Here is a 21,417-nt window from a genome sequence, read left to right on the forward strand (position 1 = left end):
ATGACCACTGTCAGCTCCCTTTTTTTTATTACTAAAAAATGAACGAGCTCGAGCCCAGATTCAGTCTAGATGAGCAGCGAGGTTGCTCAAACAAGACTCTAAATATAGGTTCATGCTGCTGCATGATTTCTTGAGCCTGAGCTGGGATTCACCCGACCTCAGCTGAAAATGAGGCAAAAGAAGGAAGGATGGAGGAAAGAGAGAGAAGATGATTTGGATTGAAATCATCAAAATGAATGAAAGGTGTTGAAACAGAGATAGAAAAACTGTTTTTTTTTTTAAGAAAAATCTTTTCAGTTGATATAAACGGGTGAAAGACGGAGTGAGAGATGTAAAGCTCCGTCACGTGGCTCTTCTTTCATCCAGATCCAATTTCTGGCTTTTAAACGCTGCTGTTGTTTACAAACAGAACATCAGATGGATAAGCAGGCCAGTAACTCCATTTAAAAAATATTTATATACTAGAAATGTCCTAGAAGAAAGCAGACCTCTGCCAAGCAGCTAATTTCCAACCATAAAAAAAAATTGCTAAATATTGTTCGGTAGCATTTGAGCATGAAACATAATGGTAACAATCAACTGAGTGGGACCAGAAGTGTTTAAGAACTGCACAACACACTTCCTGAGAGAGCAATCACAGCGTGTTCTGCAAATGATTATTGTATCAAAAGTGTAATATCAGAACAAAACTGAAATAAAAACATTCCCTGAAAATGTTTTTACGTTTTTTTTCATAACCTTATTGGCCAATATGTCCACGTAATTTTGATACATACCTCTGAAATAAGTTAAAATGTATGTTATGATGGATGATACATTATATTTCTACAATATTGATACTTAATTACCAAAGTGGCAACAAGACAAGGAAATACAAAATCAAACATAATCCGCGTGGTTGTGTTTTACTAAGAATATGGCGAACGTAACAAGGTTATATTTGTATTTTTGTATTTCTGGTGGCGCAGAATTTGCTGACCACATGACTCCGGTAACTGCTTTCATTTGTTTTAAATGAAAATATATAACTAATTATCAAATTTTACAAGCTGCTGTAGTTGACTGTATCCTCTCATCCCCAGTCATTCCAGGGATTTCGCTGGATTAAGCTGCTGCGATGACTGTACACACTTTATTTAACTGCAAATCAAAAAATAACATTTAAGGTTTAATAAAGCAATAGAAGACTAAAGAAGATCTCTCTGTACGTCTTTACTTTCAGTGCTGCCCCCGAGACCCTGCCTTGGATGAGCGGAATGGAAAATGGACTCGATAACAGAATTTAATTATCATTTTTAAATCTCAACATTTAATGTCCGCTTTGGAACCAGAACAAACATTATCGAATAAAAAAATGAAATCATGTCTGTCTTCTGAGGTTCTGGACCCGTGACTAAAAGACACGTGTGCCAGTCACGTTTGTGTTTCTTTCTTTAAAAGACTGTGAGCGCCATCTTGCGGCATGCAATAGCCTGACAGTTACCAGACTCCAACAGCGGGGGGCGCTACCGACATCCAGCGTCACTTCCCGACTGTACTCTTTATTTCCGGAGCGCTTCGCCGCTCTTTCTCTTCCGGTTGTCGCCTGTTCGTGTGGCAGGTAAATACACCATTGCTGTGGCTGACTTCAATATAATCCTATTCCATCTAGTTGAATCACGCATCCTTAGATTCATTTCGAAGTCGCATTTAATAAAACACATTCGGATCAATGATACGCCATGATTATTTTGTGAATAGATGGAATTGAATCGTTAATGGACGTAATTGTTGTTAGCGTATTTGGTTAGCATAGCATTTGCTAACTAGTGGCTTTTATTCTTATTGTTAAATATATTATTGTATCACTGTAAATAAATAAGTGTAATCGGGACCTTAACCTTATAAAATACTATTTATTGTCTTTGAAACTACATCCAAACTTGTGGAACTCTTATTCCCAAATGTGCGTCACTACATTCTTTCTTTATTCACTGTACAAATGCATACATTATGTAAAGTTAATGGTCTTTTTAACAAAATAATTAAATAAGTTTGACGCAAATGCTGTTGTCACCAACAAAAGTCGTTTAAATGATTCTGCTATCAGTAAACCTTTTGCTATCCCTTTAGATTAATGGTATATGTACATGTGATGCTCTACCCATGAATTGGCAGTTATTATATATGAATAGTCAAGTGTCGCTGCACTGTTGGTGAATTTTTTATGTTTTCTGTGTTGCTAACTTATACCCCAATGCCTTATTTTTCCCCCCAGATAGTCCAAAGGGAAAATGGCGAAGTCAAAGAACCACACAACTCACAACCAGTGTAAGTATTTTATCTGTATTTGCCAATGCTGATCATCATGATGGAAGTGGATGATTTTCTTGCATGAACCAGATGTCTTGACGATGTAGAAGACTTGGTTGGAAAATAAAAAAGGAATTGTCTCTTTACTGTTTAACTTCGTACACGAGAATACGACTGATGTTGACGATCTTGTGCACACAGCTCGCAAAGCCCATAGGAATGGCATCAAGAAGCCCAGGTCTCAACGTTATGAGTCTCTAAAGGGGGTAAGCATAATCTCATTGTGACATTAAAACTGGCTTTTTTCTTTGCTTGATGTTTTTTTTTTTTAAAGATGCATATACGTATTAGTCAACATGTTGTCTTAAAGAACTAAATTGATTCATATTGTCCAGTCAGCACTATGTATTATTTACTGTGTCTACATACTATTTTGAGTAGCTTGTACATTTTAACTTGCTGGTCATTGGCTGTCAAAAAATTGTTGTACTAGACACATTTGTACTTGCATGTTTCTTGGCAAGATTCCTAAATTCAGCTGTTCTAGGAGATGCCACAAAGTTGAAATGCTTTTTTTTGCCTAACAGGTCTGTTGTGAAAATGTAATGGTCTGAAGTGTTACTTCCTAGAATCTGCAATGTCTTAGTTTCCTTTCAAGTACCGTCAATGACCAACTAACTCCTGCAGACATGAGTAATGAACGTCAGAGGAAAGCTTAAGTTGTTTTGACTTTGAGAAATTGTATTTAAATTCACTTTCTGAAAATGTTCGTGGCATGATTTTTCTAGTATTGTTGAACTTTGTAGTTCATTTTAATTATTGTAAAAATGATGAATAATTATTAGAATGCTGTTTCAAACAAACCTTATTTGGATAAATGGACTGTTTGAAAAGTTTCTCTGAATTGTCCAATTTATTATAAATGTACGTATAAACATTTGGGTAAAGTTTAAACCACCGCAGACTAATTTAATATGATTAGACTGTGTATTGGAGAAACAAATCACTTGTTGTAAATTAATTCCTTTATTCTGCTAAAACAGTGAAAGCCTTGTCTAATCAGATTTGCATAACTAGCGGACAAAACTGTTGTAGATGCACATGTAATTAAAAGACATGTACAGAAGAAATGCAAAGGTCAATTACATGTGTCTGACTGAGCGCTCTTACTTCAAATTTTATTTTTTTTGCTCTTTATCTGACAAGATATTTAACTATGGATAACAGTTAAGTTAATGTTATTTCCCTCCATGTTTGACGCAGGTTGACCCAAAGTTCCTGAAGAACATGCGCTTTGCCAAGAAACACAACAAGAAGGGCATGAAGGCAGCGAGGAAGGCTGCAGCAGCAGCACCACCACAAGTGAAATGATCATCTTGCCTTGTGTCCATATGTTGTTTCCATCAAAATAAAGCAATGCTTTGTTAAAAAAAACTTGAGTGTTTTTTAAAGTTTTTAACATGCTTTTCAGTTTAAGTCTAGTAGTCTTTTTATCTGTCTGGGGTCGAGCAGCTTGGGCAGCTGTTCAACGGAGAAGAGCTAAATCAATCGGCTCTTCCTGGGGGATCCAGAGGTGTTCCCAGGCCAGTTAAGACTCCATGTCCTGGTTCTTCCCTGCGGTGTCCTGAAGGTGGGACATGTCCTTGAACACCTTACCATCGACTCGTCAAGGCGACAAAGTGATTCTTTAATTTTGGAGGCGCAGCAGCTCTACTCTGCATCTCATGGATGACTGATTTTCATCCTATCTCTAAGGGAAAGCCCAGCGACTGTAGAAAACGAATCACGAGCATTTTGACCCATGTTGTTGTTTTGCTCTTTACCTACGGTTTGTACAATAAGCGACATTAACCTCTCAGCTGCAGGGAAACCATGTCAAAGGTTAATTGGTTATCTCGATTGGATTGTTCTAAAGATGTCTCCAATGTGTCTCGTTCATAGAGTAATTTAAATGCTGTCGTATTTTAGACTTTAAGTTGGCTATTTATAAATGTTAAATCTCTCATACACCTTTTTTTATACTACAGCTTGAGTGTTGCTGTTTCCCACTGGGCCAAGTTGCATGTTTGCCTTGTACTCTGAGTTCTACTGAAGGAAACGAGTCTACATCGCAGCACCATCTGATCAGGTCCAGACTAACTATTTTATGAAGCAAAAAACGGGATGAAACCACAAGAAAGTTGACAACTTGTTTTCGCTTTGTTTCTTTGATGCCATAAATTATACATTTGTTTTGCAGCTTTTTTTGGCAGAAAAAAAATCGTATGAATCCTGGTCCAGTTGAAGATGAAATGCATTTGTTGTCCATTGAGGAGCGGATTATACTTAAAACTAGAGAATAAGAATTATATAATAATTCGATTATGGTTTATTTTTATTTATTTTCGTGAATGTCTTATTTAATGTCATTTCAACAGTCTTCATGTTTTGCATCGGGGGTTTGAGAGGACCACAATTTCATTTATGCTGTATGTCTTGATACATGTATATTTGACAATAAAAGAACTTGAACTTGAATAAGAATGCAAGTTTAATTCAAAGTATGGGTTTGATTTGAGAATCATGTTATTGTACATTTTATTTCGTTTATTATTGTCATCTCATACATCGTCATCTGGTACTTTGAATAAAATGTTAATGATTTGATGAACAAATGTAATTCATCAAATGAATATTCATAAAAAGGTCTCGTTTTTTTGTATGTAATAAATTATACATTTGTTTTGCAGCTTTATTTTCGATAACTCTTGGACATAAGTTAGGAAAAACACTTGTATTACTTCTCTTTATTTTAATCAAGCTTGTTATAAAATGTTGAAATAATGTTTGAAGTTAATTTAATCTATGTTTTAAATTTAGAAGTTTCACAATTTTTACTTAAGATTGAATCAGAAAAAATAATCGCAGCTGTTTGTGTCGTCACTTCCGCTCATGCGCTGACTGCAGCTTGCATCATTTCTCGTGTCCGTCGGCAGCCGGTGGCAGAAAACATGTGAGTGACTTCATTCAGATAAAAATATAAACTGTGCTTCACGGTATTTAACACCCTAATGTTCTCACTTTTAAGCGTTTGAAATGTTATCTTGTGTCTTTTGCCACTTCTTCATTATTTTTGTTCTACGACGATAACTCTGGTTTTGACTGACTAGCTTAGCATGTTAGCTATCAACAAGAAGGCGTCATTCCCTTGAAGTTTGTGATTCTCAGGCTTTTCTGGGGATTTCGAAGTATTTATGATGTCCTACACATGGGTGAAGCTTAAAGTCGAATCTGATTGTTTCAAATAGAATGTTCTTAGAGACTGTAGACATCAATCAATTGACAGATGGGAATTATTATTTTAAAAGTGAAGTGCATGTCACACAACACCCCCTGCTGTATACACTTTAATTTTACCCACAAATAAACAATTTATTTTTAACACTTTTCTCTTAGAAGCGATGGTGGAGCCAGTTCCAGAGTCGATCAACTTCCCTGCCCAGGAGGAGAAGATCCTACAGCTGTGGAAAGAGAAGGACTGTTTCCAGGAGTGTCTCAAACAGTCCAAGAACAGACCCAAGTAAATACAACTGTTTTTTTTTTTAAGAAATGTTTTATATTAGACCCAACCTTTTTTTTGTTGAGTAGATGCTTTTGTACCGGAACTTCTTGTTTAACCAGTAGAGTCAACAATTAATTGCATGGCTCGTTTTGTATACACTTATGAAGAAAGTTATGTTGAGTTATTTTGATTGTATTTAATTCTTTGTTTATGATTATTTTCGAATTTCAATACAGATGTATGCAATACAAGAGGCAGTGACTAATGGCTCAGAGTTGGGTAAAATTAACTTAAAACACATGTAGACATGAGCATCTACAGGCCAAAATAGTTTATTGCATTCCAATATAAATGAACTGTGATGGCAGAGGTAGTTAACACTTGAGATTTTACATTTGACTTTGGTAAAACGAGCAAGGACCTAAGGCTCAAGCATTTATAATGTGTTCAGGAGCTGGCATTGGATTGGCTCTAGTAAAGTATATAATGTACATATGAAATCTTATGAATCCTGAGTCCTGGTCCAGTTGAAGATGAAATACATTTGTTGTTGTCCGTTGAGGAGCGAATTATAGTTTAAACTAGAGAATAACAATGCAAGTTTAATTTAAAGCATCGTTTTGATTTGAGAATCATCTTTGTTATTGTACATTTTATTTTGTTGTGTATTTATTTTTGTCACCTGACCTGGTACTTTGAATAAAATGGTACATTTTTGATGAACAAATGTAATTCATCAAATTAACATTCACAAATGTCTGCCTTTTATATTAATAATTAACGATTTGTGATTTTGTTGTCCCCCTATAGTAAAATGCACATGTTACAGCAGCCATAAAAACTTCAAAACATGGTTTACTTTATAAATGTTCTCATATTGTGACCCTGGTCTGGAAAAGCGCTCTACAAATATAAATTACTTACTTAATTACAATTGCTGTCGTTAATCAATCTCTCTTCTTTACTAATGCACTGTGAGGGAAAACAGGGTTTCTCTACAATTGTACCATGGCCCACTTTATATTAAATACTAATCTTTCTATTAAATCCGAAATCATATTGCATCACCTCTTTGATAAATAACTGACAGTAGTGCTACAGTTTCACTCTTTAGGATTATTTCATTTGAAGGTTACGTTGTTATGCACTTTGATTCTAATAACGAAAGCGTTTTTCAAGTTTTCTCTTTTTTTTCTGTTCAGGTATGCCTTCTACGATGGTCCTCCTTTCGCCACCGGACTCCCCCACTATGGTCATATCTTAGCTGGTACCATCAAGGACATTGTCACTCGCTTTGCCCACCAGAGTGGCTTCCACGTGGACCGTCGCTTTGGTTGGGACTGTCATGGTCTTCCTGTGGTATTTATTCTTTTATTTCACTTCTCCTTAGGACATGTACTACTACTGAGTGCTGTTTGTATTCAAGTTCCCTCTACTGTGTTTGACCCTGTAGGAGTACGAGATTGACAAGACACTGGGCATCAAGGGGCCTGATGATGTTGCCAAGATGGGCATCGGCGAGTACAACAAGCAGTGCAGAAACATCGTCATGAGATACTCCAATGAGTGGGAGGTAAATAACACAATCTTCTATTTATAATTCACAACAGTTGAAGTAAGTATGCAGAACTATAAACTGAAAAAAAGGACTTACTTTATTTTTTCATTAAATTGATTCGAGCAAACTTTCTTATTGATGCTAGATGAGCAACTGTGTAGCTGTTTTTTAGTTAAAAACCAAGAAAATCTATAATAAGAAAAGCAATATCAAGAACCTTCCTTTTTCCGTTGAACTCCTTTAAAATATGATAATTGTATGACTATTATGGTGATTGTTGACAACCTCATATTGTGCGACTGTCCTGCTTTGCCAGGTGTCAGTGACGAGAATGGGCAGATGGATTGACTTCAAGAATGACTACAAGACTCTCTACCCATGGTTCATGGAGACTGTCTGGTGAGCAGCTACAACGGTTTATCATGCTCATGAAATGTATATTATACTTGCTGCTTTTCCAAACTGATTTTTCTTAGTGCAATTTGAGCGCATTTCATAAACGCACCTGCTGTTCAAATATGACTCGTCCCAGAAAAACTCGGCTTTGTTCTTTAATTATGATTAAGACTGAATCATTTCGTAAATATAGCCGGTCTTCTCACCATTAACAAACATTTTACTTAAAGGTGGGTCTTTAAGCAGCTGTACGACAAGGGTCTTGTGTACAGAGGTGTGAAGGTCATGCCCTTTTCTACCGCCTGCAACACGCCTCTGTCTAACTTTGAATCGAACCAGAACTACAAGGTTTGTGCCAAAAATCACAATTAATTCCACAGTTTTCACTTTTTTAACCTGCTAATAAAACTAAAAAAAGAATGAATCGCTGTCTGAACCCACAGGATGTTCAGGACCCGTCGGTTATTGTCAGCTTCCCCCTTGTTGGTGAGGAGGATGTGTCCCTGATTGCTTGGACGACCACGCCCTGGACACTGCCCAGCAACTTGGCTCTGTGCGTGAACCCAGAGTTTTTGTATGTCAAGGTCAAAGGTGAGCTGAACAAAAGTTACATTGAAGTTCTAAACTGGTGCTTTTGGCGCAACAATCTCAATTTAAATGTATTAACCTGCTTTTTTCTTTTCAGACTTTATTGTATTGATAATTTATATTTAAATAACATTTAATGCAGGTATATTGACACTAACTAAATATTAAAAAAATGGCTATGTTTAAAAAAAACTAAAACATAGCCAGTGGCAACATTAACAGTGGCACTCGACATTGAAATCGTAGTTACTAACCCGATCCAGTAGGTGGCACTGTTGGAACACATTAAGCTACACAACCTTTCCCACATTCTTGGCACCAGAGGATTTGCTCGTTTTCACCAAGTAACTTGCATTACTTCTATACCATCTATTTTTTTAATGTGTCACTTTCTCTACTTTCACCACATTTTGTGTGTAATTCTGGTCCTGGTCTGTTTTTAGTCCACATTCCCTCTTACTTGCTGTAAAGGCTGTGACCAGCTGCTGCTCTGAGCAATAATTTGTCACAGCACCTGCAGGCAGAAACTGATTTAATAATACTGCTCTCTTCTCTCCAACTGTGGATCACAGTTTGTTCTACATCAAGGGCCTCCAAACCGGTTCTCAAAGGGCCGTGGTGTTGCATGTTTTTATGTTTTAACTGATCAAGCATGTACAGGTTAACCAATGCGGTTTCAGCTTAAAGAAGCAACACCAGACTGAAAATCAACTGATTACACTCTGAAGACTCCAGATTGGGTTAAAGGGGGTTCTCTTGATTGGTTGGAATAAAAACCTGCACCACCCTGGCCCGTTGAGGACCGGTTTTGAGATCCCTTTTGTAAATGAATGCCTCATTAAACTGATTGAACCCTTATTTTCATAAAAAAAAACAAAAAAATGTTCTTCCCTGTTTTACCTTGACTTAAATGTTGATGGTAATGAGTTTGCACTAACAATCGTTTCTCCTTGTGTGATTTCAGGCATAACTGCCTTTAAGTATGAAGAGTCATATTGATTTGAACCTGTAGTGGGCGTAGATATTGAGGTTGACTCCAGCAGAAAATCAGATTCAAATCTAAATTTCCATACGCCTTTTTTCCATACACTGCATTCTGATAACAATTTGGAAGTGTGCTTCATCTTGTGGTCTGATTATCAAACTTTCTTTCTTTTCAGACAACGCCACTGGCAAGACGTATATCATGATGGCAGCCAGGCTGAGTGCTCTGTTTAAGTCTGATAGCGAGTACACGCTCCTAGACAAGTGAGTATAAACGCACATCAGATATATAGCAGAGAGCTATCATGGGGAATTCCAATACAATAACTACCTCACACCCTTGCTTATTTGTAAGTGACAACATCTTGGGAAGACAACAAAAACAGTTTCACTAACCAAAACCACAATGTACCTTTTATTTATTAATTGATATTTTCAGACTAGTGAATGTACCAGACTAATCCTCCAGACTAAAATGTTAAAGGTAATTTTTATTATAGTGTGAATTTATAATTATTATGTTTTATTTACCTGGACCCCCGACAAATATGACTGTCTGCTATCGTGTTGGATTCTGATACACAAGATTTGCTCATACTGAGCCCTGCTCAGTTAAAGGCCCCTGTGCTGTGGACTTCCATCCTTCTGCAGATCATAATTTTCCTTCAGACATTTCATAGATGAAGGATAAATGAGATTTCAAATGAAACTGCTAATGTCGCTGTATAATGTAATTGGCCTACGATTTTTGTCTTCATTGTCTTCCTTTAGCTAATAAAAATAAAAAACATTTGTTTACACATTTATTTATAGCAGATGTTAACTTTGGCCAGATTTAAATTAGATTGGTCTAGACTGGACTCTAATCCCTATTATTAACTACATTTAAAGTATTAAGTAATTAAATGTATGCGCAGCAAAGTGTGTCGCATATTTTCAAATAAAGATAGGAATTCAGAAGTGCCTAACTATTCTCGTAGCAAACTGCATCCTCTTAGTAACTCGATACTAAATGAATCTGTTCAATATTGAACAATATGTTTTTTGATTTTTAGATTCCCTGGCAAGAAACTGAAGGGAAAGAAGTACAAGCCTCTGTTCAATTACTTTGCCAAGGTACGTAGAATCTGTGATGTTTTAAATATGTTGTGTGTAACATTAGGAACAGAATCCATTTTATAACATCATTGTCTTTGTCTGACCTCTTAAAAAAAAGTGTGAGGAGAATGGAGCGTTCCAAGTGCTGTTGGATAACTATGTCAAGGAGGAAGATGGTACAGGGATCGTCCATCAGGCGCCATACTTTGGAGCTGTAAGTATTCTGTTTGTTCTTGCATCGAATTATGCATTATTATTTAACTCAAATGTAAACATTAGCTGAGTTAGGTCAATAAGTGCCAGGATGATTTCTGATGCTTTTATTCATACACAGGGATTCATCCCTTTCACTAGCTGAAGCTTGGTTTAAGACAGATACTTTTTTTAAATACTTCAGTAAAATATGTTTTTATGACATATTTAACCCTAATAAATACACAAGTCTAAGTCTAACACTGAGGAAATTAGATAGTTAGATAAAGTTTATTAATCCCTCTGGAGGTCTCCTTCAGGTAATTGGTTTTCAAGCACACAGCAACACAGACGATAGATTCATAAAAACAAGAACAAAGTGCAATAGATCAGAGAAAAATCACATTAAGAAAAGGATACAAAGATTAACATGGAATACATAATCTTTTCTTTCTCCTGACCCCAAACTCAGAATTAAACAGCCTAATAGCACGAGGGATGAGTCTAATAGTGTTGCATCTGGGAAGAGCATTTGTTCACTCCATCTGCTTCTCTGCTCACTGATGACAGTGTTCAGAGGATGACTGTCATCATCCATGATGGACAGTAGTTTGTCCAGTGATCTCCTCTGCAACTGTCACCAGTGAGTCCAGCTTCATTCCAACCACAGAGCCAGCCTTTCTGATCAACCTGTCCAACCTGTTGACACTCCTCTTGGACACATTCCCACCACAGACTGGTAGAACATGCAGAGGAGTGTTCTGCAGATGTGAAATGATCGGAGCCTCCCCTGAGGTGCTCCTGTACTGCACACCACAGTGCCAGGCTTGATGTCCTTTAAAGTTTACTTGGTGGTTCACTTTAAACCAGATTTCTAATCAGAAATCTAACACAATACATACAGAAATATAAAGTTATTATGTTGGTTTCAAAAGTTTTGTGTTGACATTATGAACCCCCCTGCCTGTATGTATTGCGCCCTGAGCCTAACGGGCTGTTGGTGCTACAGCATCTGTCAGAAAAAAACCCAGTTGGAGGGCTTGGATGTACTCATAGAACTTGGGTTACATTTCGGTGACATAACCTGTAGATAAATACACAAGTCATTGTAATCTAAAATAAAAGTTGATCAATTTTTTGTCACGAGCTGTCAACATGTGATAATTTGAAAGTAGTCAAGACGATTAACTCAAAACTTAACTGTGCAACAGAAATCATGCCGGTGTGAATTTTTCTTTTTAAAAGTTGTAAATGATCGTATGAGGCATTAAAACTAAGTAGACTGTTAAAAATTACAATATTCAAGTTACTCTATCTAATTAGAATTTAAACTAAAACCGTTTTATAACTTTATGCATTTTTAAATTTCCCAATGTTGGCATAGTCAGGTGGTTTTTAAATTGTATTTGTCACTCATATTGTCACTACTTTTTTCTATTTTTCTACCTAATTGCTCATAAACTAGTATTTATTGTCAAAGCCTGTCTGACAAAGTGCCTTTTTTAAAAGATTTCATATGCAGATTTGTTTTGTAAGCTGTCATGTTAAAACATGTTAAATGAGAAGCTCAATGACATTTTTCAATTTAACTTCTGTGACGAGAGGATGTGAAATAATCCTGTGGTGCCGTCTCTCCTAGATGGTGACAAGGCGTCTGTATTAAATACATACGCAGCTGTAAAGCTCTAGGAATTTTTATGGATGGCTGCAACATACCAGTAGCACTTGTTTCATTTGCAGAAAATGAATCCAGCCAGTGGTAGAATTTAATATGCTCTAATGACGTGTCTATTAGCTCTGGACTATTATCTTTATATGGGATTGAATGAAAGAATGAAAATGCTGTGTTGCTAACTGAATCAGAACTTGATTCACCGTTATTAACATGAATAGAGACACAAACACTAACAACATTTCTATCTGTTCTACAGGATGATTACAGAGTATGCACTGAATACAACATCATCCAGAGAGACCAAGTCCCGATCTGCCCTGTTGATGCCTCCGGCTGCTTCACTTCTGAGGTCACAGATTTTGCGGGACAGTACGTCAAAGTGAGTGACACCTCAAACATGAACATGCAGATTGGGTCAGTACATGTTTCAGATGTTATTCATGCGGTCACAGCCTCTGGTGCAATATTTATCATTTCACTGTCAGCTTTTCCTCGTCCACTCAATTTTATAATTTTATTATATTTCATAATATATTTCGACATAATATTTTATATTATATAAAAATATATATATATATATATTATTTATATATATATATATATATATATATATATATATATTATTATTTTTTTTTTCTTTATATATTATTTATAAGGCCATTAAGTGAAAAACATTTTACTAGATATCATGTTTTGCGACTTACATCACCTATTTCCTACATGATCAATGGTATCTCCGCCATGATTTGATAGAATTGGAATTTCATTCTTGTTTTAGCAGCATGTCTCGGAGCTCGAGTAATACGGTGCCACTGCCTTTCATATGTCCACAAGTAAAACTGCATTAGTTACATTTTCCATGCGGTAAAATTAAGACCACACTGCTACCGTGGTGATATTCACCCTTTATTGTTTGGGTGTTGGGTTTAAACAATATCTGAGCTGCGATGACAATTCACTGTGTGGGAGTGAGATGCAGACAAGCGGCTACAACAACTCACTCAGAACTGGTTTTCCAACACCAAGGAGTGTCCGAAAATGATTCCATTTAGGTAAAATGGCAGGTTGGATGGTGTTGTTTCGTATGATTTCCATTAATCCAGGAATTGTTCCAAGTTCTTCTACTTTAGCTAAAAACACCTTGACATTGCCCTGTAAAATGATAAAAAAAATAGTTTGAAGTTGTCTGTTCAGCAAGTCACAAAGTTAGTGGGAAAAAAGTTTATTTTAAACTGTTGCTACACACAAGTCAAAAACAGAAATGTTGACATAAAAAGTGAGAAAGCCCCAAGGAAACATTTGTGTAATGACAAAGGTTTTATTGATGTAGATGTTAAATAAAAAAGGGAGTGCAGAAATGAAAAGTTAAAAAAAAAGTTATGTTGGCTAATTTGCTCTTAATCTACCATGCGAGCTAATTTGAAAAAACAAGTTTTTTTTTTTTAATTAAGATAATTAATCACAAAAGTCCAGAACCAAATAATAACTTGTGTAATAACATTTGGAAAAACAAGTCATATAATAGTATTCTTATTCCCTGCTTTAAAATTAAAAGGGTTTTGAGAATAAATGAACTTGTAAATGTATAAATGTATTTTTGTGTCATTATTGATCTTACTGAAGATTGTGAAATTTAAATTTAACGGAGCATTGACGTCACCTATACGGAACTCGGCACTGTTTTTTTTAGAAAACAAACTCGCTATTTATTGGATTGAGGCAGATTCAATAATAAAGTCAACATTAACACTAACAAGAAAGGTTGTTATTGTTGACTTTCAATGGAATGCTGTTCTGTAGAAAGGATAAAAACTCTTTTTTTTTTTTCTTTTGTTTTTTTTTGTCTGATCTGTTATTATTTTTTGTGATTCTTCTCTAAATCTTTAGTTGTGTTAAATCTTGTGAGGCGATTTTTCCTCTCCAAACATCCGCTCACATCTTCTCTGAAGCAGAGATGCTGCTGAAACAACTGTTAGCAGCGCTGCTAACAGTTGCGTCACCTGCACCGGCGGGTGACGTCAGCGCAGATATATTTATTAAACTGCTTGGATCGGATGCGTGGATCGCAGCTTTTTCACCATACCCGATCTGACTTTTAGACTTCTGAAAAAATTGCAGGTCGTTTAATTTATTTTTTTAATTAAAAAATTAAAATCTTGACAACCGATCTGCAAATTGCAGAGGGGTATTTTCAAACACAATACAAACACTAATATTTACACTGTTCGTTATATATCTCTGTATCACATCCTACCCAATCATCAACACAAGTCGTCACTGGATGAAAAATGGTGGTTGTACACGATCCGATCACAATTTCTCATTGTCGTGCGAACGCTAGGGAGTGGACTTGACCCACTCTGACACCAACGGTGTCTCTCTAGCTGATACATCTACATGAAGCCACACTCCTCTGAAAGGCCATCATTGGGCATTGTGGAAATGTGTTGAAAGCGTCGTGAAGTTTGAGCGTCTCTGTGACATTCCTGATGGTCGCATAAATATACAGCGATGGTCTGGGAGCAAGTTAGCAGCAGCAGCAGCAGCAGCAGCAGCAGACAACAAGGGAGTCAGTCGCTTTAAGCCCCGAACGTTCCTCGTATCACCATGAGAGCTTCTTCCTACTCCCAAAAGAGCCTGCAGGTCAGCTCAGGCGGCAGAGTCCGAGTGGAGAGTCCGTCTCGGTGTCGCGGCTCCTCGTATGATGGACGTGGGCGCTCCGGTTTGAGGGGTACTGCCGTCGAATTGGGAACCGAGATACATCAGCACCATGCCAATGAGAAGGAGGAGATGCAGGAACTCAATGTCAAGTTTGCCGGCTACATCGATAAGGTCCAGGCACTGGAGCAGAGAAACGCTGTTCTCCGTGCTCAGCTAGAGGCGCTTCAGGGTCGCTACAAGGGGAGCCCCACGGGTATCGGGGAAGAGTACGAGCTCAAGTTTAAAGAGGTGCGGGATCTGATCGAGGCTCTGACTCATGAGAAGGGAGCCGCTGATATAGAACGGGGGTATTTTGAAGAGGAGGTGGAGGTGTGGAGGCTTAAACTGGATGAAGAGCTGGCTCTGAAAGAAGAGGCTGAAATGATCCTGAAGGAGTTCCGACAGGATGTTGATAACGCCACGCTTCAGAAAGCTGAGCTGGAGCGACGCATCGAACAATTGGTGGCAGAGATAGAGTTCCTCAAGAAGCTTCACGACGAAGAGGTGACGGACCTAATGAAACAAATCGAGGACTCCAAGATCACGGCTGAACTGGACGGAGATCGACCCGACCTGGCGGCTTACCTGCGCAACATGCGTGCAGAGATCGAGTCCGTGGCGGCTCGCAATGTCAAGGAAGCTGAAAACTGGTACAAGAGCAAGTTTGACACTCTAAAGGAAAGTGCTGGAAAACATGAAGAGAAGATGAAGACCATGAAGGAGGAGATCTCAACTTTCCACAACCAGGTGACCGACCTTCAGAACCAGATTGATGCTGCGAGGGCTCGCAACGCTGCTCTACAGCAGCAGCTGGAGGACATGGAGTCGGCTCATTTGGATAAGGTGGACAACTTGGAGGCCGTTATCAATCAGTTGGAGACTCAGCTCTGCAACACGAAGTTGGAGATGTCCAAGTATCTTCAAGACTACCAGGAACTGCTGCATATTAAGCTCAAGCTGGATGCTGAGATCGCCACCTACAGGAAGCTTTTGGAAGGAGAAGAACAAAGGCTTGGAATAGCAAAGGATGAGGTGTAAATATGTATGATGGAAAGCATCAGCAGACTAACTTTTGTTATGGTTCATAAAACTGATCAAAATGATCTGTAACAAAGTCTAACCTCAGAGTTTAACTGTAACTTAATTCAGGAATGTTCATGGAACAGTTGTTTATTCCTGGTGTCTCCTATAACTAACGTCTGTGATACTTAGGTTTGTCAGTCGATGCATATTCAATCTGAATAATATGCTTTTTTTTCTTAAAAGTTTTCATTTAAATAGCAATTATAATCCGATTAAAATTAAGTTTCCTTAATGATTGTTAATGTCTTACAAAATATATGGATTAGTGTCTCTTTTCTGACAACTGCTAATAAAGTGGACCCAAAACTAAACATTTTTTTGTGTCTCGTTTCTCAATTTTTATTAAAATGTGTTAGAAAAATAAAACTTGCTAGTTTATGACGTCACTGATATAATGAAGCTTAATATGTGAACAGTTTTACTGATTACTATTGAAGATTGGTACCTCTTTATCATGCATCATATAAAACTATACCTTATCTTTTTTAAACTGGTAAAGAATTATGAATTGCGAAGACTTTGAGGGAATGAGTTGTGCATATGAGCTTTCTATATACGGCTTCTGAATACTTTAGTAAACTCTCACCACACGTAATTTCAATGGATAAGTGCTTTGCCTCATTGTGAATCGTTGCTGTCGCATGTTGGTTTCATTTTATTCACTCAATAAATGTGTTTGATATAAAATATCCTCCTTTAAACGCACTTAACTTCTCATGCGTGTTCTGAACACAGCATGTCAAGATGGACTGCTTGACTAATCATCTTTTCACTCTGAAGGATGCTGACAAGAACATCATCAAGTGGCTAAAGGAGAACGGACGACTTGTCAACGCGAGCTCTTTAAAGCATAATTACCCATTCTGCTGGAGGTAGGAATCACGATACAAATGTTCAACACTACAACAACACTGGTTTGATACAGTGCAAGTTATGGTATTGATTATATTTCTGGAATTGTTAACCTGCATGGATAGTTGAAGTGACCATCAAACTGCTTTAGGACAGTGGTTCAGAGATGGCGTTTTCGTATTACGTTTTCATAACCTATTTGCAGAAAAATGGAAATGGCAGATTAACAATTTATGAAATTCCAGGAACACTGCACTAGTGGGAGCATAAACACTATTTTTCAAAACTACATATAGACCCTTGATCATGTTTATCTAGACATTTGAAGGAAAAATGGCACAATTTTAAGGTTGGTAGCAGGTGACATTTTCTCAAAATGAAAAAATTAAGAAAAAAAAATCATAAATTAAAAGGTAGATAAAATAATAACCAATAACCTTCCTTGTAACAGTACATTTTAATGTACATCATTTGTTGGCATTGTTTAATGACAATTGTAAGGTTTTTCTTTTTTTCAATGTATTATAAATTTGGTAAACCATGGACAGAATCAATCATAATGTATCATTTTCTTGATAGACCACTACTACGGTATAGTAATATAATAAAAAAAATCATTTTTATGCTCTGAAATGTAAAGGCTAAAATCTTCCTACGGGAGTCGAGCTTAAACATACATGGACAAAGGAACATCTACATAAAGTAAATCGCTCTAACACTCGTATCAGCTTTGTCACCCGAGTAAAATCAATTAACCTTAAAGAAGGCAGGCGTGCGGCCCAAAGCCATAGGGAACATAAGTCGCTAAAAGCAGAACGATTGAACAATTAATAACCCTTTTGCACCGCTCGGCAAGAGTATACCAGTGTTGAAGGAGCCATAGTTACAGTACTTGTTCAAACCTGGAATGTATTGTCTTTTTTCCGCAGATTTATTTGGGAGATTTACTTTTTATCACACTTTAAATGCAGATTTTTGTGTATCCAATAATCATTCAATACCAATGTGATGTACCTGTTTCTCACCTTACTACACCACAGGTTAACATTAAAAAGATAAATGATTATTCTCTTGTTATTACTTCCAGGTCAGACACACCGTTGATCTACAAAGCTGTTCCGAGTTGGTTTGTCAGAGTGGAGCACATGGTGGATAAACTTCTGGACAACAATGGAAAATGCTATTGGTAATTGTGCTTTTTCTTTCTTTCACTTTCTTTCTTCATTTCATGTGGAGCTTCACATGGTATAATCCGCCTGAAAAAAAAGCTTCATTTGAATTTGAAATGAAGTATGGTTAGTATGTAGGCATCACTCTACTCTGAGCCACAGCAGCTGTCTCTGCTAATAGGACTGCCAACCTGAGATGAATGGCTCACCGTCGGCAAGTAGAGAAGAGCAAACACACATTTGATATCAGTGTTGATATGGTTTTTCTGTTGCATTATGTGCAGTGTTTTACGTTTACGTCAGTTAATCTCTTTAACCGCTGCTATCGGTTGCCTTCCAAAATGGTAAATGGTGAACTAGAACAAAAATAGAATTTGATCAAAATCTTATCCAAAAACAGTGCAGCTTGTGTTTGCCAAGAGGATGGTGTCGACTGTCATTATTTGTTTTGCGTTTGCACAGCACGGGTGTCAATGTTTAGAGGGTTCTTTCTTCATTTAAAAGCCTCCAAATGTCATCCCTGCAAAGCCCTTCAAGTGGTTATCAGACACGACTATTCATTCTTGTAGACCCACCTCAAATATGTACTAAATTATAGACAAATAAACGATACATCACACAGATGTATTTGTGTAGATTAACTACATTAAAAAAAAACAACTTTGCAGAACGTTAGTTATGAAAAAATAAATTTACTTTATATAAGAAAACAAGTTGAGAAAAAAAAGGTTCAGACTATCAGTTTCTTGACTTGGTGTTTGATCTTTCATTCTCAAGCTTATGTAACCTAAATAAGTTACAGAATTTGCTGTATTTCAAAAATCTGTCAAAAAGTTAAACTAGAAAGCTGCTCTTCCAGTCACCGTCGTATCTATTATCAGGAGCCTTGCACTGACACGCTAAAATGTTAATTTTTGTGCGATTCATTTTTTTTCTTCTTCTGTTGTATCTTTTAACAATTGTTATCGTAGAAGTTGACACCAATAATGCACGGTAAAAATCACCATCTATAATATATCCATTTGGACTAAAGAATAGAAGTGTTTTACACTCTGGTATTTAGATTTAGTTTTTAACCAAGGTTTATAAGTTGTCCTTAGAAATGCATATCTATGCTTCATTCTTGTTTCTTGGTAGTTTTAAGCTTACTTGTCGATTTGTTTGCTAGGAAACTACCCTTTTAGATAATGATCTAAACAGGCACCTGATGTATACTACTTTAGTATATTGAGCAAACTCAATAAATGTTTTCTTAATACTGTAAAGATTTAAATTTTCTCTACAACCTTATTATATTTGCTTTGAGTGGATTGGACTTTTTCCAGAATCTGTAGTCCCAGAAAAATAAAAAATGGAGCTGTGCCAACTGACTCCTTTAGCCAAAAGCCTTTAAATTTCCCACCTGGTTTGTCATTTTGTCTCGCATTTCCGAAGGATGTTAACCAAATGGCAGTGAATGAAATTCAGATTTATTAGTGTAGCTCTGTGTCAAAGTGATTTAAAGAACATGGTGTATTTGTTGTAAATGCAGGAGAAAATTGTGCTCATAAGCCATGAGAGAGAATAGTGATGATGATTGACTGATAATGGATCAGATAGATTGACATTTCACTCATACCCTACAGTAAATGTTGCTACTCAAGTGTTGCAATCCAGATTTGATCGTTTGCGTTCAGCAAAAATGGCAGGATCAAATTATGCTATTCACACCAGAGTTGTCGGGAGAGAGATGAATCCATTATAAATTACCACCGAACAGGAAAATGGGGAACTTGAAATGTGTATTTAAAATGGCTAATCAGCAGTTCATGCAGCTTAAGTGATGCAGGTAGTTTCATGTAATCTCCTGAGTCTCAAGTGCATGATATGTTTTTCTTGTTATTGCTGCCCAGGAGGTACTGTGATTGACAGCATTTGTTTTTTTCCATCCGTCATTAGAGAGCTGTAGCACAAACTTGCATAAGTCTTCTTGTGTATGAGCTCCTGCCACCTGCTCTCCTATTCTCGTTGCTATCAATGCTATATCAAATGCAAAAAAAGTATCAAGATAAAATAAATGTATAGTATAACAGAGACCAACCCTTCCTGCTGATTCACTCTTTTGTTACTTCTGGCTCTATAGACTCATGATTTATTACAAATGTATTATATTACATTTTAAAAACATTCGTTAGTATCGCGTTAGTATCCCATACTGCTAGTAAGTTTTTGTTCCATTTTAATTTAAAATACTCACATTCACATTTTCTTTTGCAGGGTTCCTGAGTTTGTGGGTGAGAAGCGTTTTGGAAACTGGCTAAGGGACGCCCGTGACTGGGCGGTCTCAAGGAACAGATATTGGGGCACACCAATCCCAATATGGGTCAGCGAGGACTTTGAGGAAGTAAGTAGATTATCATTTGTGCACTTTACAAAAAAAATAAAAATCAATACATCTTATTGTACTGATACAAAAAAACTGACTACTATGCCTCCACTACTCCTTTATTCCTCCTCCAAATTAATTAATGAATGTCTCGGGTCTGTTTGCAATGATGTTTTAAAAATATTTGAAGTTGTTTTTACTAAAGAATACACATTTGTAAAGTATTTTTTTCGTTTAAACAGTGTCCAGGTTAGTGGTTACATAATCATTTTATCAAACACAAGGCGTTTTATTCCAGACATATTTCAATCTTGCCATATAAGTCAATTGTCTTGCTCTGGTGTTGCAGTTAACTACTGTCATTATTTCACCTGCTATGCTAACAAGCGCTAGTATAGACGCCAGTGATCTTCTGTGTCGTCAATGATCTTGACTTTCATGTTGACTGAACTGAGTCGAGAGGAACTGGGTTGTTTCTGAGTTTAAAGAATGAAGTGTTGAAATGGGGACAGACAGCGACCTGCCTGCTGGAAATAGCTTTGTCACGATTTCCAAAACACTTCCCTCATGGCACCCTGCAGCACCAAACCAAGCCCTCACTCTTGCTATCAGTTGCATCTTCTTTCTGCACAGCGGATGTTCTCAAGCATATTTTGTTGTATTGATTGAAGCCTTAATGCATTAGAGGTGGAGAAGACCTTCTCTCCTTTTAAAGAATGCATTCAGGTTTCAGCATTGTTTGTGTGAACTCAATTTGCAAATTTTCATAAGGTGGTGTGTATCGGATCCATTGCTGAACTGGAGCAACTGTCAGGAGTCAAGGCTACGGATCTCCACCGCGAGAAGTGAGTCAAACAAACCCTTTGTTGGTCAAATCTTTTCAAAATCAATTTTTTTGGGCAAGTTTATCATTATCCTGTAACA

The 21,417-nt window shown here is 37.0% G+C and overlaps 3 protein-coding genes across 3 annotated transcripts in view; all 3 read left to right on the top strand.

The window, feature by feature from the left end:
- Positions 1–1,525: 1,525 nt before the first annotated feature.
- On the top strand, positions 1,526–3,726 carry rpl29 (ribosomal protein L29). The gene is made up of 4 exons (XM_087800532.1): positions 1,526–1,600; positions 2,258–2,310; positions 2,494–2,558; positions 3,556–3,726. Exons 2-4 carry the CDS (start codon positions 2,274–2,276, stop codon positions 3,661–3,663), a joined length of 210 nt encoding a protein of 69 aa, XP_087656658.1. The 5' UTR covers positions 1,526–1,600; positions 2,258–2,273; the 3' UTR covers positions 3,664–3,726.
- Positions 3,727–5,203: 1,477 nt separating this feature from the next.
- The window catches only part of iars1 (isoleucyl-tRNA synthetase 1), a 32,400-nt gene continuing 16,186 nt past the window's right edge, over positions 5,204–21,417 (top strand). Inside the window, exons 1-15 of the mRNA XM_087800558.1 lie at positions 5,204–5,284; positions 5,728–5,851; positions 7,036–7,192; positions 7,287–7,406; positions 7,708–7,790; positions 8,018–8,135; positions 8,231–8,378; positions 9,536–9,623; positions 10,415–10,475; positions 10,576–10,671; positions 12,581–12,703; positions 16,888–16,979; positions 18,047–18,145; positions 20,385–20,511; positions 21,265–21,338. Coding sequence (XP_087656684.1) covers positions 5,733–5,851; positions 7,036–7,192; positions 7,287–7,406; positions 7,708–7,790; positions 8,018–8,135; positions 8,231–8,378; positions 9,536–9,623; positions 10,415–10,475; positions 10,576–10,671; positions 12,581–12,703; positions 16,888–16,979; positions 18,047–18,145; positions 20,385–20,511; positions 21,265–21,338 — 1,505 coding nt within the window. The 5' untranslated portion in view covers positions 5,204–5,284; positions 5,728–5,732. The remainder of the gene's footprint in view (positions 5,285–5,727; positions 5,852–7,035; positions 7,193–7,286; positions 7,407–7,707; positions 7,791–8,017; positions 8,136–8,230; positions 8,379–9,535; positions 9,624–10,414; positions 10,476–10,575; positions 10,672–12,580; positions 12,704–16,887; positions 16,980–18,046; positions 18,146–20,384; positions 20,512–21,264; positions 21,339–21,417) is intronic.
- On the top strand, positions 14,932–16,062 carry vimr1 (vimentin-related 1). Its single transcript, XM_087801124.1, has one exon. The coding sequence runs from the start codon at positions 14,932–14,934 to the stop codon at positions 16,060–16,062; it is 1,131 nt and encodes a 376-aa protein (XP_087657250.1).

The sequence above is a fragment of the Callionymus lyra genome, chromosome 10 (assembly GCF_982586985.1).
Source record: "Callionymus lyra chromosome 10, fCalLyr1.hap1.1, whole genome shotgun sequence".
NCBI lineage: Eukaryota > Metazoa > Chordata > Actinopteri > Syngnathiformes > Callionymidae > Callionymus > Callionymus lyra.